The following is a 17482-nucleotide window of genomic DNA, read 5'->3' on the forward strand; positions in this document are numbered from 1 at the left end:
AGTTCTCACACAACCTCGTGAGATTGGCATCACCAATAGCCCATTAAATAGAGGAGGCTCGGACTGTTGCAGGAGCCTGTCCCAGATCACAGCTGAACAAGCATCTGTACAACTGTTCAAGGCATGCTATCTTCTTTAAGACCCCACACACGCTGTGCAACACAGTCGTGGATAGAAAGGTGCTGACTCCTGCAGAAGCAGCCAATGGTCAAAGTGGAAAATGGCTTAACCAAGGTCCACACAGGCTTCCCAGTGAGGCTAAAGCCCAGGGCTTCCAGCTCCAAACCACAGGCCCACCCCACTGCCTCTAAGGGCCCAGTCCTGGTCAGGCCTTCCTTCTGGAGCCTGGGCCCTGCTCCAGCCCTGCTGTGCCCTTCCAGCTCTGAGTGCCCAAGGCCATGACTGTTGTGGATTTCCTGGCCTCCAATTAACTGACATCTGATTGTCTTGTGTTTCAGCCCTATTTTCCCAGGGAGACTATAAGCATGGGGGCAAGGATTGACCTTGTACTTTTTTTGAAATCTCTGTAGTGTTAAGCACAGTGCTGGGCTTCTAGATGTCTATGAATGAATTAATTAATGAATTGATTTTCCCATGGTGAATTGTGTTAAGAAAGGAAAGAAAGAATGGAAGGAAACAAAAGAGAGTAGGGAGCAGGGAAAGGAAAACACAGTCAGTCTTACCATTCCTACTTTTTTTTTTCTTGAGACAGAGTCTCACTCTGTTGCCCAGGCTGGAGTGCAGTGGCACGATCTCGGCTCACTGCAAGCGCCACCTCCCAGGTTGACGCCATTCTCCTGCCTCAGCCTCCCGAGTAGCTGGGACTACAGGCACCCGCCACCACGCCCAGATAATTTTTTTTTTTTTTTTTTTTTTGTATTTTTAGTAGAGACGGGGTTTCACCGTGTTAGCCAGGGTGGTCTCAGTCTCCTGACCTTGTGAACCGCCTGCCTCAGCCTCCCAAGGTGCTGGGATTACAGGCGTGAGCCACCGCGCCCGCTCTACTATTCCTACTTTTATAAATGAGGAAACTGAGACTCAGAGATGGAAGGGGATCAGGCATGTCTGTGTAGGTGAGCAGCACCTGTCCAGACTAATCAGCCCCTTTGGCCAAGAACGAAGTGTTTTCTGGGCCAAGAGCCATTCCGCCCAAGGGAGACGGATCCCACAAGCCAATTTAGTGCTAAAGGTGTGGCTAAAAAATTCTTGATAAGATTTTTAGATAACTTTATAAAACATATATGTAATATTTTTCAAGCTGTTTTAAGGTACTTTGTAAATTGGTCTGGTCTATTTCTGTTCCTTTTTAGCATTCTTTTCTTAAATGAAATAATTATCTAGAACCCCTTATCAGCAAGAACTAACATTGTTTAGCACATTCCTAGTGACTTTCCTGACAGGATCTTTGCACTCTGCTCAGATGTGGTCCAGGTTGTCCCAGATCATTCCATGGATACACTAAATATAGCCCTAAAATACTTTTTGCCCTCCTTCCTCCTTTTTCTGCCCATCAAATCCAAATCTGCCCTAAAACCTTTCCTGATCATCCCAGCCCTCAATGATTTCTCATCTTCCCCAAAACCTGAAACCCTGCCCACACTTGCTCCTGCTATCCCAGTGCAGTTGCTGGGAATGTGGGGGCAAGGTGTCTCCACAGCTGGGCGTGAGCTCCTTGGGAACTGTGCCTGTTATCCAGTCTTTGTTCCAGCCGCTTCTGCCACCCCTGCTGCTTCCTAGATAGGCCTGAGCCTTAAGATTGGATTGGCGGTGTATGCCATGTTCCATTGTTATCTCTTCACTGATTAATTGATGTATATGTGTAAATGAGAAAGACAGTCAGCGTATCTGGAAAGTACAAAAAAGATCAGAAAAACCAGACCACCTTGAAATAAAACATCATATTCACTCTGGGGAAATTTTATTGAATGTTTTCTACTATTTCTCTCTTGATATCAATGAAATAGGAGCCCAAAGACCTGAGAAGGCTCCTAAGTCAGCCACATGCTGTGTGACTTTAGACCAGTCGCCATCTACCGCCACAACACTGTTGAATTCTGGTTTGCACATCGGTCAGTGATTTCAATTGCAACTCAGTTAAGGGTGTGTGTGAGGTTGAGATAGGAGGTGTTTTCTAACTGATACAGGTGCTCTGGACAATGTAATTAAAAGCCAGGCAAGGATGCATAAATAAAGAGCTCACAGCCACACAGGGCTGACCGTGTGCATCAGATGAGGCTATGAGTGTGCCCTGTAAACTGCAGAGTGATCATAAAAAGGGAAAGCACTGTACAATGCAAGATGCTGATGATGTGATTACTTGTCAGGTCACGCCCTGTGTGGTCCATCCACAGTGACAAGGCAGCTCAGCGGTTTCCCGGAGACTCAGTCCATTCCTGGACTCCTGCCTGTTTCCGCACAGAGGACCCCTGTCTGTTTCCGCACAGACTCCAGCCTCAGGCCAGAGGCAGGGGTGCAGACCTTAGGCCCCAGAGCATGAGTGGAGCAGTGAGGGGCAAGGGGCAGGGCAGATGAGAGAACCATGCTGACTGCCTCCCCTGCCCAAAGCCAGGTGCATCCTCTGAGGCTGAGGCTTTGGGTTCACCATCCAACTCCAAGGACACTGCTGGCAGCAGAGCCCCCACTGTAGCATCCTGACAGATACAAAGCAAAGAGCTTGGCCCTCGCAGTGGGGGTTCCTGTTTGACACTCTGAGGCCAGGGACTCTGCATTTGTAGTAAGAGCAACACTGACAGCTACCACTTTTTGGAAGCTACACACACACTGTCTCATTGGAGCTTCCCAGCAGCCCCATTTCACAGATGAACCTGCTGAGACCAGATAGGTCTCATGACATAACCGGGCATGTACCGCAGAGCGGCAGAGTCGAGCTCAGTGCAGGATGCTCTGATGCTACCTGTGCATGTCTTCTCCCGGGGTCTGATACGTGTTTGCTGCACCTCTGGCTTGCTCAGCAAGTGACTGAAGAGTCCCGTTTAGCAGAAAATAGCAGATGACCTGAGGCAGAGTCAGGTCGTGGAGGTCTTGACCATGACCCAGAGGAGAGCCCAGAGGAAAGTGAGTGCAATAGAGGGGGAGGGGGGAAGAGAGAAAGAGAGACAGAGAGAGAGAGACAGAGAGAGAGACAGAGAGAGAGAAACTGCTGAGAAGAGCTCCAGAGTCAGGGTCAGGATAGCCGGGTGATAGGCAGGTCTCTGCCACTCACTGCTCTGTGGCCTGGGACAAGTCACTGCCCTCTCTGGGCCTGTTTTCTCAAGGGAAGACTGGAGCAGGGAGCAAAGGAACCAACTGTAAGGCCCTCAGACCTCTCCCAGGCCATGCTTCTCTGATCAGAGGGATGTCCAGGTCTGGCAAAGTCAGGCCCCACCACAGACCTGCCTGACTCGGGTCTGCCAGTGGAATCCAGGGCTTTGACCTCTGCTCCACAGTGAAGTCCGGCTGTCCTCTCCCCCCACTCCATGTCTGAGCCCCCACCCCCACCCCACTATCCCCGACACCCTTCAGTTCAGCCCTGTGTGCCTTGTTGGTACACGGATTCACCTGCCCTCCACCTTCACCTCCCTGCTCTCCCTGACTGCCTGCCCCGGCGTGGCTGGCTCAGGCTGACTGCCTAGAGTTTGGCCCTCTCTGCTTGTTCCTGGGACCTCCTCTCCTGAACCATCCCCAGTATCAGGGAGCAGGATGACAGGAGCTGGACAAGAGAGAGGAAGCTGAAAGTAAAAGAGAGATAGCCACCGAATCCAGGTCGGGCTACGAAGGAGGACTGGTTCGGGAGCCTTTGTGTCTTCTGGGGTAGGCACCGTGAGTAGATGTCTATTCACTGGTAGGGCCAAGCTGAGAGCTATGGCCAGCACCCATCCAGACTGGGTCAGTGTCTGTTCTCATTGGCCAGGTCCTTAGGCTTCTTTGTTATTAAATACTTGAAATCACCCTGCCACCGCCTTCCACTCAGAGCCCGAGAAGATAGACCTAAATGCAAACCCCACAACTATACTGCAGCCCCTGATCAAACACCCCCATGAACCATACGAGCACATGAGCATCAACAGAGTCAGCCAGGATTGAGTTTGCTATGCCAGGAGAACACACTTTATTGGGTAAATTTCCAGGAAACCTGGTTTTGCATGGCGTAAAAGCACAGTTAAGTCCAGAAACACAATACGGGGAGTATTTTTAGTAGAAAAACCTGCTAAGCGTAGGGGGACCCCTCTAGGGAAGGGCAGGGTCATTAAGCAGCCAGAAGCCACAGGGGTGTCCTCCTTCCTGTGGTCGGGGCCCTGCCCTGGTGGACCAAGTGGGCTGTCACAGCGGGCGGGACTGCACGTGCTCCCTGGAGGAGATGACTTTCCCATCTCTGATCTCCTCGGTGATGGTGCGGATCTGAGTGCCAACCTGGGGAGCCGAGGTGCAGGGCACAGCAGGGGCACAGGGCACCAGGGGGACAGAAGGAACTCTAATAGCAGGCTTGCATGCCATGGCACAAGGTGGGGAAGGAAGCCTGAGGAAACAAAATCATGTACGGTGCATTTGGCATCCGAGTACTGGGCTGAGATTCGTGTTAAACAGATCTAGAGGATCAAGCGAGACAGGTGGCCTCAGACCATCTCAGTGCCCTGAATTTCCCAAGGGTGAGAAGACCAAGCTGCAGGAATTAAGAGCAGAAACTGCCAATCAGAAAAGACGGTGGAAAACATGCGGCGTGTGTTGGATTGGATTCTCCCCCTGCGCATGACCAATGCCTGGGACTAGATGGAGAATCTCAAGGGGCTTTGGTTTAGTCCCCTTCATCTGGGTGACAACCACTTCCGGGTTTGACGCCCTCCACATGGCACTGAGGTTCAGTCAAGCCCTCCCCCAGCCCACTCACTTGCAGTCCTCTCCCTCCAGCAGGCGGCGGTAGGTAGCGATCTCGCCCTCCAGCCGGGCCTTGACGTCCAGTAGCACCTGGTACTCCTGGTTCTGCCGCTCCAGGTCGCAGCGGATCTCAGACAGCTGGGCCTCCACATTGCTGATCAGGCACTGCATCTGGGCCAGCTGGGAGCTGTAGCGGGCCTCAGTTTCCACCAGGGTGGATTCCAAGGAATTCCTCTGCAATGGGAAAGAGGAAGAGCTGCCCATGGGGAGGAATCCCGTACCCGAGAAACCCACAGTCCTGGGCATCTGCCTGTTGCCTGTGATCACACCCCAGGAGAGCCTGCAAGCTGAGGCTGATGCGTCGGGGACCTGCGGCAGGCCGTGGCCAGCCACGCAGGCAGGGGCCACTCACCATGCTGTGCTGGGCCTGCAGCTCAATCTCCAGGGTGTTGACCGTGCGTCTCAGCTCAATGATCTCCGTCTGGCAGCACTGCAGCTGCTCCGAGCTGGACACCACCTGCTGGTTCAGCTCCTCGGTCTGAAACACATGCGAGGGCCCAGGGCGTGGTCAAACCAAGCTACTTCCAAAGGTAACCCCAGCCCAGGAGCCTGTGGTCCCAGGGCACCCCGGCCCCACCTGGGTGTTGAACCAGGCCTCCACATCTCTGCGGTTATTCTCCACCAGTGCCTCGTACTGGCATCTCATATCCTCCAGGATCTTGTTGAGATCCACTGGGGGAGCAGCGTCCACCTCCACATTTAGTCGATCCCCAAGTTGACAACGGAGCACACTGACTTCCTGCAGGGAGGAGGTAAGACAGCATGAGGTTGCAAAAAGGATGCTGGATTGCAGGTTTCACTGACCTAAATTCAAACCCTCTTCCCTCAGTCACCAGCCGCATAGCATTAGACAAGATACTTAAATCTCTCTGATCCGTGGTCTCCCTGTCTGTATTTACTTCCCTCCTTCTGTGGGATATTTGTGAGATGATACAAACCCTAGGCAAATTAAATTGCTGTTATCAGGCACTAGAGCCCAAATAGAAATTTAGTATTATGGGCAAAAGTGTAGACCCTCTATGACCTTAGGCAAGCAACTTAACCTCTTTGTGCCTAAGTTCTCTCATCTGTAAACTGGAGCTTGTAACAGTTTATAATTCTTGGGATTATTGTAAGGATGAAATGAAATGAGAATGAAATGCAAGGGTTTTGTATAGTTCCTGCCACACAGTAAGCCCAAGGCCCAGCAGTGGCTCCCTAAGCTGGATGGGAAACAATGGGAGGTCACGTGGCACCAGCCTCACCTCCTCGTGGTTCTTCTTGAGGCACATCAGCTCCTCCTTCAGGGACTCCACCTGAGCCTCCAGGTCAGCCTTGCACAGCGTCAGCTCATCCAGGATCCTACGCAGGCCGTTGATGTCGGCCTCCACCAGCTGCCGCAGGGACAGCTCTGTCTCGTACCTGCACATACAGAACCCTGCCAAGTCTGTAGCAAAGGAAACCACACACCAGCAGGGCCCCCTGCCCTACTGTCCAGCTGCAGTGACTGACGGTTCAGGAGCATGATGGTCCTTTTCCCTGAGGTCCAGGGCTCATGCCATATTTTCCCATCCAACCTTATTCTCGCTTCACTAGCTCCCAAAGGCAGGGGATAGAGGCAAGGAAGTGGCATGGCAAACCTTCCCTGATCTGGCCCACTCACTTGGTCCGGAAGTCGTCAGCGGCCAGCTTGGCATTATCAATCTGCAGGACCAGCCTGGCATTCTCAGACTTAGTCAGCAGGATCTGAGGAATGAGAGGTTTCCCATGAGCTATAGGAGGCCCAGCACTGTGGGGGCAGGTAGGGGGATAGCTCAGCTCACAGAGGCCACGAACTATGTACCACCAGCACCTTCAGCATTTCCAGCCCTGAGCCACACCCCAGGTGTTAGGGGAGCATCCGCCCCACAGGGGCATCCCAAGGATGTCAGTGGCCATCAGTCCTGGCACCTATAGCCTTCAGAGTGGCGCAGTGAGATTCACTAGGGTGAGGCAGACCTGAGTTCAGATTCTGCATCTAACACTCAGGCTGTGTGATCTTGAGCAAGTTGCTGAACCCCTCAAAATTCAACTTCCACATCTGTTAGATGGGTCCAGTAATACCAATCTCTCCAAGATGAAGAATAAATAAGTCAGGGAATAGGAAAGTATCGGGCACAGTGCTGTATCCAGTAGGGGCTTGGTACATCTTCCTTCCCTTCCTACAGCAAGGGAACAGGGGTGAGGAATGGCTGGCAACAAGGTACAAGCAAGAGACCAACAGAGAAGCCTGAGTCTCCCAGTAAACCAAAGCCCTAGAGAGAAAATTTGCCCTACCAGGAGAATTCCCTAAAAGCTACTGTCCCATCTGGAAAGGCCCTGGAATGAGACAGACACCTCCTAAGAGTTGGGCTGCTCAGCTGGAGAGGGGCCAGGTCTCCCTCACCTTCTGCTGGAAATCTTCGATGGTCTTGAAGTAGGACTGGTAGTCTGGGCAGATGTATGGGATCTGAGACTCGTACCACTCCCGGATGCGGCTCTCCAGCTCCGCGTTCTCCCGCTCCAGCTGACGCACCTTCTCCAGGTAGTTGGCCAGGCGGTCATTCAGGAACTGCATGGTCTCCTTCTCGCTGCCATTGAAGGAGCCCTCGCAGAACCAGCCCCCGCTCCCCACAAAGCCAGAGGAGTGGCACCCAGAAGACAGGTAGGAGCCAGGCAAGCAACTCCCAAGGCCAGAGAGGCCCGACCTAGCAGAAGAGATGTACCCCGCGGCACCGGCGAGACTGGGGACCCTGCAGGAGCCCACAGAGCGGATGGAGGACACCCGAGAGATGCCGCCTGCTGTGCCACAGAGGCCCTTGACAGACCCAGTGGAGAAGGTCGGGGTGCAGGTCTGGGTGGCCATGGTGCTAGCAGAGGAAGGTTGCAGCTTAGCAAGGAGCTCAGGTTCTGGACTCTCAAGGCCTCTGTGGAACATTTATATACACTCTCCATGGGGTGTTGGCATGGTATGCATCTCTTGCTCTTGGGAAAGCCTATTCCTACCCCAGAAAGCTAATCTCATTAGAGTGTCATTTTTGCTACCCATCCAGAACGCCATGCCTTGTAAAAAAAAAAAAAAATCAAATTGTTGAATTTGGTTTGCTAAGTCAGGACTCTCCACTGTTGTCATTTCCTAGCAGAATATGAGTTTTATTGCCTCTTCAAAGAGTCTCTGCACCAGATCCCATAAATTGGGAGTGGCTGCACGAATGACATTTGGTTCCTGCTCTCTCCATCTCCCTTCCCCTGGGGAGCCTCGTCTGTCCCTTGTTACCCCCATCCACTGCTGCCAGCCCTCATAGCTGCTCACCCCTGCCTGGGCTGCTGGGATGGTAAAAGGGAGCAAAGGAACTAAAATTCAGGGAGCACCTGTGATGTACCAGGCTCATTGTTACTTCATTACACCTCGTAACAATCCTAAGAGGTGGCTGATTTTATCTTCATTTTTACCAATGTGGAAACTGGGGCTCTGAATGGTTTAATAGCTTGCTCAGGGTGAACAGGAAGTGACTGGCAGAGCGTGGGTCTGAAACCAGGTCTCTCTGACACCAAATCCTACTTTCTTGCCCCACTGCTTCCCCACACAACTGGGGTCAAGTCTGGGTACCCAGAATTTAGGGGCAGGAGACCTAGTTCAAATCCTGGCTCTGCTACTAATTTGCCCTGTGCTACAGGGGACCACTTCCTCCCTGGGAACCTCAGTGTTTTCATCGGAACAGTAGAGATCGTCATTCTGTCCCACCTGCTTCACACAGATATAAGGAGGATCGAACAAGAAGTGAAAGTGTTTTGCAATCCACTGGGTCCTGCTGAAGTGTTGGTTGGTTAGGTTAGGTTAGGTTAGGTTAGGTTAGGTTAGGTTGACAGTCTTTGATGATGGTTTATGGCTGTGACCAGCAAAGGTTCATAAGTGTGAACACTCACATGGCACTGCTGAGAATGGTCTGTCTGCCCACCGGGCACAGCAGGTCAGCGTGCCTCATAGCCAGTCCCTCAGTCAATGAACACATCATCACAGACTCCGGCTATTATGGAATCTGCGTGCTTGGATCACTGGGCAGAGCTGGAGGGCAGTGTCCTCTGTGGCCATCAGCTTTTTGAACCTCATGGGTAAAATCAGTACCCTAGAACAACCTGCTCTGACCCTCCTGGTCCCTTAACAGGTCACAGAAATGGCCAATGGCAGATTCTTTGGACAAAAGAGGAATACAAAGAAAAAAGCTAAATACTGCCAGATAGTTAAGCAAGCCGAGAGAGAAGAACCTGAGAATTAGGGACCAAAGATAAACCTGGGTCTTCCGCCTTGAAACGTGGACTTTCCCAAGGCTTGGGCAACCTGCTTACTCTGCCCCCACACACGCTTGGTTTGCAAAGCTGGCGTTTATGGAAGCATTTATATGCTTCTAAGGTTGTAATTTGCCAGCCTCTTAAAATATTTTATAAGCTTCTCTCTGAAGTTATCCAGGAAGGATTGGCTGTGGTGAACACGCCTCTCCCAGCAAGGTGGACACCTTGACAAGATGTCCAGGAGCAGCTGGCCGTGGGCCCCTGTACAGCCCCTCTGGGAGCAAGAGCAGAGCATCAGCCCTCCAGAGCGCCCGCTGCCCCAGCCATGGCTTCCCCACAGCCACCCAATCTCCCCAGTTCTCCTGGCAGGGCCTAGGACTGGATTGCCATGGGGTTTCCCTAACTCAGCCCTTTGCACCATGTCATTCTTTATTGTTTGGGGCTCTCCTGTGCATTGTAAAATGTTTGACAGTGTCCCTTGACTCTACCGCCAGATGCTGGTAGCCACCCCCGCCCCAGCGTTGACAACCAAAACTGTCTGCAGACATTGCCAAACGTCCCCCAGGTTGGGGGTCAGCGGACACCACCACTCCCACATGAGAACCACTGGACTCTCAGGACCAAGACTGGGGCTCTGACCCAACCTCCCCTAAGCACCCCCCACTTCATTTTCTGGGACGACTAGTGTGGAGTCTGGCTGTCTCTGTTGGGCCCACTCAAGCAAGTCCTCAATACACCCATGCCTCTGTTTACCTTGTTTGTGACACAGCGTGCTTGTCCTGCAAAATGGGCCCGAGGGCAGCCCTCACCAAGCCCTTTGCACAGTTCTTCTCTGTTCGGGATCTCTGGCTGGTAGGCATCTGAAGTTAATATTCTCATTTTCTTTTTTGTTTTAACCCCTGTACTGTGTGATGCATATCTGAAGCTGATTCTAGGTTTCTCTCAGGACAACTGAATAAGCAAGGAGTCTACTGATCTGAATGTCCAGATGTCCCCATCATTCTCACCTGAGCGTCAAGAGGGCCACTGTGGACCAGAGAGGTGCCTCTAGGGTTGTGGGGAGAGGAATGTACCTTCCCTGGAGCAGGGGACCAGCTCGTCAAAGGAGAAAGTCTTTCAGCTGCCTTCAGTGTCCTGCCTTTTTCCTTATTGTTGACTGCACAGCCAACCCCGTCCGCACACAAGAGAAGGGCCCTGAGCCTGGACTCAGCGAGAACTAAGTTCAAGCTGCTCCATCCCTCTAAGCCTCAGCTTTCACAATAGGTCTGTGGAGGTCATAACACCACAATCACGGGATTGTGAGAACTACATCCAAAGGGGCTTGATAAACAGGAAGTCATTTCACAGATTTAAGAGACTAAAACTGCTCTTAGTACCCATGTAGTCAGAACCCCAGTCCAGTGCTGTTTCCAGGGCACAAACCACTTGCCCTGGTTTAATGGAATACTAATTCAGAGGCCTAACCCAGCTGTCTGAGAAAAGACAGCTGCTCAAAGAGCATGGTCTGGGATTGTGTCCAAAGCTGCAGCAGTCCCCTCAGCTAGGAGTCTCCATCTGGCCTCTGACCCTTACTCTAGAAGCTTCCAAAAACTCTCACTCCACCTGCAGGCTGCAGTGCTGACAGGACGCCCTGTCCACCATGATCCCAGCTTGGGGGCAGGGGAAGAAGGGGAATGCTGCCATAGGAATGGAAAGCGTCCTGGTCTTTCCCCAAGCCCATCTTGAAAGGCCACCAAGTTCAACATCAACCCCTGAGTTTCTGGCTCCTTCTTTGACAGAAAGAAGTCTGCACCCTGAAATGAACTTCAATCTGAAAACCAAGGTTCTCCATGGGCAAAGACCCAAAATATCAAGCCCAAGTCTCCTTCTGCCCAGCTCTGAACAGTCCCTTCTGTGCACAAGGCATTACTGTCACAGTGTGCCCAAGGAGGGAGTGAGTTCTTCAAGCAGAGTATCTCCTTTTATGCTTCTCTGGGCTTTGGTCAGAACATGCTGGTCACCATCACCCAAAGGCTCCAAAGATAGTGAAGGAAACAAACCAGACAGCAGCCTCTGGGGCAGCCAGACCAACCAGAAATGGGTACCGACAAGAATAAGATCTCTGCAGAAGGCCGATGGTTGTCTCTGTTAGAGCAGCCTGCTGGTCCCAGCTCCATCTTTCTGGTTTCCTCCTACTGCCTCTTCCACCCTTAAGGTCCATACACCCAGATCCTACAGAATTTCCCACCAGAAGAGGCACCTAAGAAGTGTTCATTCCATGTTTTAACCTCTTCAGATCCACCCAGCACCCAGCGGTCACCCAGGACCCTGGGAGACCCACAACTCATCCTCATTTCCTCCACACAACTGAATTTTCCTTGGAACAAAGAATACATTCAAGTGACAAAGCACCTGGGAGCCCTGTCCCCTCCCCTGAGACGCAGGGTTCTATATATTCTGTGTCAAATAACCCCATCAACAGCTCATGCCAAATACACTGTCAGCTTAGGTTAGATTCTAGTGCAGACATGCAACAACAGGTACACAAAGTTGAAGAAAGCCTTACAGAAGGGGGAAACCCTACATTAAGACCTTTCTAGCCAGCAATGTAATTTTTCCAAAAACTCCAGGAAAAGTCTTGTTTATTCAGTTTTGATGGTAGAAAACTAAGGGCCATTCACAGACCTGATAAAGAGAGTGTTGCCAGATTCAGCAAATTTTTTAAATGTGGTATTAGGAGCACACTTATACAGTTTGTGTGTGTGTGTGTTGTTGTTGTTGTTGTTGTTGTTGTTGTTGTTTACTTTCAATTCTGATCTAACTGGGTATCCTGTGTCTGAAACCTTCAGTAAGGAAACATCGCTGGTTGAGAGGCTTGGCCAAACAAATGCAGCTGTTCCTTCCCTCCTTCCCTTGTGGCCTGTCACCATGGCTGGCTGTTTTCAGGGTCAGGCATAGAGGGCTTCCCTTGGAGAACCGTGCCTTCCTGTCCTGTCACACCCTGCTCTCAGTGGCTGTCATTCTTGCCCTCCCAAGTCCAAACAGTACTTGGAGGTGCGGAGGCTGAATTATCCTGCCTCCCATCCTGGCCACCTCAGTGACATTCCACCCTCATGGCAGCTGCCTTCAGCAGGATGACTCAGACCTTCCTGGACAAGATTTGGCAAGTCTCTCTCTGCTCCATTTCCCACCCCAAAGCCTGTGCCCCAAATGTCTGCCTGCCCACTGCTATCACCCAGCCTCACCAGGCTCAAGATGATCTGAACATGCACTCAGTGGTGAAGGAGGTCCCGTCCACTGCCTGGCTGCCCCTCCACAGCGTTGGTCCTGTTCCTGAGCGGTGGCTCCTCCTGAGACGCTAGGGCCCTACGAGGAGCGTGGGTCCAGCTTCCCAACCTACTGTTCCTGGCCTGGTCCTAAGCCCCCATCAGGCCTTGACCTTCATCAGGCCTTCAAAGTCCTACTTGACAAGGCCCAGGGTTACTCTAGAAATCTCTTCTCCCGCAAAACACAGAAGTATTTTCTCTCCCCCTGGGGTGTGGTTTTTGCACTTGCCCAGGATTTCAAGGTTCTGCTCCAAGCTGCTTTTGCCATGGTAGATACCCAGAGAGCCACCCTCACCCCAGCCTTAAGCCGTACCTCTCTGGTCCTCTTGTGGCCAAGCTCAGCCTTCCACATCTCAGGGCCCACCGCCTTCTCCCCTGGGGCCAGCTCTCCCTGCACAGCTGCACTGGCTGCCAGCTCCCATCTGGAAGAGTCCACAGTCTCCTGCTCAGACCCACTGAGTCCCTAACTCCCCCACCCCACTTTTATGGTTGGAGCATTTCGGAGCGTCCTTTCTCTCCCTGGTGTGCTTGGAGAAGCTGTGATTGTGGGAGATGCACGGCCAGGCCCACTGGGAGAAAAGAGCTGGTACCTCAGTGTCTAGCGTCCCCTTGATTCAAGTATCACTTAGCTGAACCATAAAGTGAATTTTCCAAACACCCTGTTTGATTGGACTTGTAGTCTGCATTTACAGGGACCAGCATGCAATTGATTTGACTCTCTTCCTAACAAAAGCGTGTCTACAAACCAGACTGTGGGCTCCGGACTGTAATTTACCATGCCTGACACTGTGGATTTTACTTGCAAACTGGTCTGAGATCCTTGGATGAAAGAAGCCACAGTCATTATGACTGTTCATAAAAAGGGATACCAGTTCTTGGCCAAGTCCCCCAAATACCCACCCCCAAACAGGTACCTGTGCAAGTCTCAGCAACACCTGCCACCTGCTTATTTTCTCTCAAACTCTGCAAGAGGATGGAGGGTGTGAAGTGTGTCCAGCTCTTTTGGAGCCCCCAGAGGAGCTGCTCAAAGGGACACAAACCACATATTCTGCTCCGCTCCAATCACCAATAGTCCCAGGGACACCATCCAAAAGAGGGCAGGTCCCTGGGCAGCCCCTCAGATGCCCTGACCCAGGCAGGGAGGAAGGAAGGGCCCCCACAGCTAACTAAGAAAAGCTGGAAGTGGCCAGGCGCAGTGGCTCACGTCTGTAATCCCAGCAGTCTGAGAGGCTGAGGCAGGTGGATCACCTGAAGTCAGGAGTTCAAGACCAGCCTGGCCAACATGGTGAAACCCTGTCTCTAGTAAAAATACAAAAATTAGCTGAGCATGGTGGCGCACGTCTGTAATCCCAGCTACTTGGGAGGCTGAGGCAGGAGAATTGCTTGAATCCAGGAGGCAGAGGTTGCAGTGAGCAGAGATCATGCCACTGCACTCCAGCCTGGGTGACAGAGCAAAACTCCGTCAAAAAAAAAAAAAAAAAAAAACCACTGGAAAAGTCCATCACACCCATCGCCCTGTACCGCCTGCTATGACTTCGCTTCCTAATCCTCCCCTAGGGCTTCCTTTGGCTGGGACTCAGGATCTACTATGGATCCTCAAAGCTATCACCCAACACAGAGGGGGAATAGGCACCAAGGGGGTCTCAGTCCTAGAACATGCCTGCAGCCACAGCCTGCTTGTCAAGGGCCCAGCTGGGGCCCCATGTTGAGATCAGGCCCGGCCAGGACTGGGTCTAGGGGCCAGCCCCTCCACCCTGTGTCCCAGCACGTGGCCATCGAGGCACTGACCTGCTTTCTGGGGTGAGCCTGCCCCCTGCAGGGCCTGGGCAGGACAGCCACCGCATTGAGGAGGGCAGCAACCTGGCTCATTCCCCAGGGTGGAGCCTGGAAGAAAGGGAGGTGCCTGCTGCTCAGGGTGAGGAGGAAGTGGCTGAAATGCCAGGAGTCACAGAACAGCGCCATGTGTCTCCACCTGTGTGGGCCACCCGCTGCCCTCCTCCCTCCAGTGCCTGACCAGGCTCTGAGGTGCCAAGACACCCCAGGAATATCGCAGGCTTGATTCCTTCATCCCCTAGGCTTTGGGATCTGGGAGAGAGCCTCGCCTCTCCCCCCAGATTCCTGGAGCTGAATGCTTGACCCTTGGCAAAGGACCAGCCCCAGTCTTGGAAAGCACATTGGAACCACAGGTCCCAGCTCTCCCGCTGGGCAGGTCTTTGACCCTGTCCAGACCTCAGTCTTTCCATGTGTAAAATGGGCACAGCTGCGCCAATTCATGGGATTGCTGTAAAGATGAAATGAAAGAAAGGATGGGAATAAAGGATATGCTACTGTGTCCCCCTTTCCATTATCTCTTTCATTCCAGCATCTGTTGTGCTGACATGGCCTCATTCACAAACAATCACTGGCATGGAGATTAGCCAGGTGCCATTGCAAAGGGGCTGTTTCCTCATAGCCACAGCACTGGGAAGCATCAGTGTGAGACTGGCATGGGCGTGGCATGTAGGTCAACCCTGGGAAGGTCAACCCAGCGGGCCTGATAAATCTGCCCTCGTTTGAATGGCCGCCCCACACCTGATAAAGAGTTGAGTCCCAGGGAGAATGAAGTGGATTCACCACCCACCACCTCTCCCACCCTTCTGACCATAGAGCCAAGATGACCACCTTCTATTCCCAACTCGGGAAGGCTCCTGCGGTAGCTTTGGCAGAAACACCTGCTCTTGGCCTGCCCTCTGAGCTTCCCCGGGATTCCTGATGGGGCCACAGAGGTCCCCAGATGGGGCCCAGCTTCTCAGTGTCCTCCCTGGGGTCTGGGTGAAAGGCTCTCAGGCCAGAGTCCCCACTGGGCCTAGAGTGCAGCTCATGTCACTGCTCCCATGGGCAACTACCCTCACCCCCACCATGTTCTGCAAAACTAGCTCAGAGAATGAGAGGGCTGCCCCTAAATAGCCTTGCCCAGGGTCTGAGGAAGAGAGGCTGCTCCAGGCCCTGTAAGCCCTGGGATCTGGACCCCATGGTGCCTTGGAGCAGCCAGGGTAGTTCAGCATTGAGACCCCAGGCCCCTCTCTCAGTCTAGGGTAGGGGCTCCTGTGCCCTCTGTACAATGCTTACTAACAACTTTCATTTCCCATGGCTTGTATCTATTTATTCCCTCATTTCTCCATTCAGCCCTTATAACATTCTAGGTATGAGGATGAGACTGACAATGAAATTGGCCCTACCCAGAAGGAACGCATAGCTTAGAAAAGAGAACCAGAAAGATCATGACCAGAGGTGTCTTGTTTACTGAGCACTTACTGTGCACTAGTGACTGTTCTGAGCACTTGGACTTTAATTAACCTATGAGGAAGGAAGATTTAGCAGATGAGGAAGTGAGGCCAGGAAGGTTGAGTAACTTGCCCAGGATTACAAATGCAAATCAGGTCCCTGTGGCTCTAGGATCCATGAACATTGCACTCCAGTCATTGCTGACAGCACAGGGTCTTGCTGGGATCGGTGGGGAAGACCAGAGAAGACCTAGAGCAAACGATGAAACCTGAGCAGAGTTGTGAAGACTGTGACAGTTCATTGGTGTGGGTGTCTCCTCCTACCTTCCTGTTAACCCATGGACTCCTTGAAGACAGAGGCTTCCTTTCATCTGCCTCTCTTTCTCCGGGACCCCATACAGTGCCTGGTATACAGCTGTCACTCAATAGATAGCTGCTGACCAAATAGGTTACAAAAAACGTTAAAAGGTGCCGGGAGCAAGGGCACGTCCTGTTTCTCTTTGACGCCTTAGCTCCTGGCGCCGTTCCAGGCACGTGAACTTGAGTGGAGCCCCACCTTGTTCTGTCGTGCGGGTGGCGGGGTCTGGGGTGGGATTTGGAATGGTGGAGGGTGGACACCTTTCTGCTGGTTTAGCAAGCTGTGCCAGGCATGTCTGAGCAACCGCTGTGTGAATAAGACAAGTGCGTGCAGCCCATACCCAGGCTTGAGGTGGGGGAAGAGAAGGAAGACAAGGAAGGGGGAGAATAAATCACACAGGGAGCAGCAGAGGGGAGGGGAGGGAATATGAGGATGGTGCCAGAGGAAGGGGGCAGATGGCCAGGGTGCCGGAGCTCCATCTACCCTCTGCCTTAAGCCCCATGACAAAAATCAAATGGCACTGGAGGGGCATTTCCCCAGTTTGTTCATTCATCTCTGCCTTTCCTCAGCCCTGACGGAGCCCACCTGCACTCCGTTGGATGACAGACCCCCCTTTGAGGAAGGCGCAGCCCTGCCCCTTAGAGCACACTGTCAGTGCTAGGACAGATGGGCACACACATGTGAACACCCAACTGTGCCCCACCTCAGCCGGGTGCTGCAAAGGAGGGGGTGTCCATCTCATCTGAATTTTGAATAAAAGTTGGTAGTCTCCAATAAAACCAAGACAGGAGTGTGGAGAGAAAGGAGAGAGGAAGGTTGGGTCAGATGGAGGTCTCTCGTTGAACAAAATCCCCAGGGTGCCCAGCCACCTGCCTGCTTCCTCGAGGGCACTTTGGGGTGGCAGGAATTTGAGGTGGGTGAGGGAGGCTAGTGTAGGAGCCAGAGCTGGGGAGAGGCCAGAAGAAGCTGCACCACCAGGACCGGGAGACGGGCGAGGAGTCTAGGCTTTCCTCAGTGACCAGCAGGGAGCGGTTGGGGTGTCTCTAAGCTGAGAAGAAGACTCAATTTCCAGTAATCACCCCCGCTGGAGTGTGGAGCATGGAGGCAGGGAGGCCAGCAAGGAGGCTGTGCCCACATGCCCATAGTTAGGACGAGAAAGGACGTTATGACTAATGCAGTGTCCATGGGAAGCCTTGTGAAGGGGGTGAGGGAGAGAGACAAGGCCAGGATCCGGGCTCCTGGCTCAGCTTTTCAGGTTCTCCAGGATAAAGGGCAAGGAAGGACCAGATCTAGGAGGATGATGGGCGCTCTTTTGCATGGGTGGATTGAAGGAGGTG

The 17482-nt window shown here is 52.6% G+C and overlaps 1 protein-coding gene across 1 annotated transcript; it reads right to left on the reverse strand.

The window, feature by feature from the left end:
• Positions 1–4079: 4079 nt before the first annotated feature.
• Positions 4080–8490, reverse strand: LOC105472156 (keratin 36). Its single transcript, XM_011725169.2, has 7 exons — positions 7337–8490; positions 6575–6657; positions 6177–6333; positions 5510–5671; positions 5285–5410; positions 4886–5106; positions 4080–4516 (listed from the first exon to the last, which is right to left on the reverse strand). Exons 1-7 carry the CDS (start codon positions 7865–7867, stop codon positions 4321–4323), a joined length of 1476 nt encoding a protein of 491 aa, XP_011723471.2. The 5' UTR covers positions 7868–8490; the 3' UTR covers positions 4080–4320.
• Between the last annotated feature and the right edge of the window lie 8992 nt (positions 8491–17482).

Source organism: Macaca nemestrina, chromosome 17 (assembly GCF_043159975.1).
Source record: "Macaca nemestrina isolate mMacNem1 chromosome 17, mMacNem.hap1, whole genome shotgun sequence".
In the NCBI taxonomy this organism is placed as follows: domain Eukaryota; kingdom Metazoa; phylum Chordata; class Mammalia; order Primates; family Cercopithecidae; genus Macaca; species Macaca nemestrina.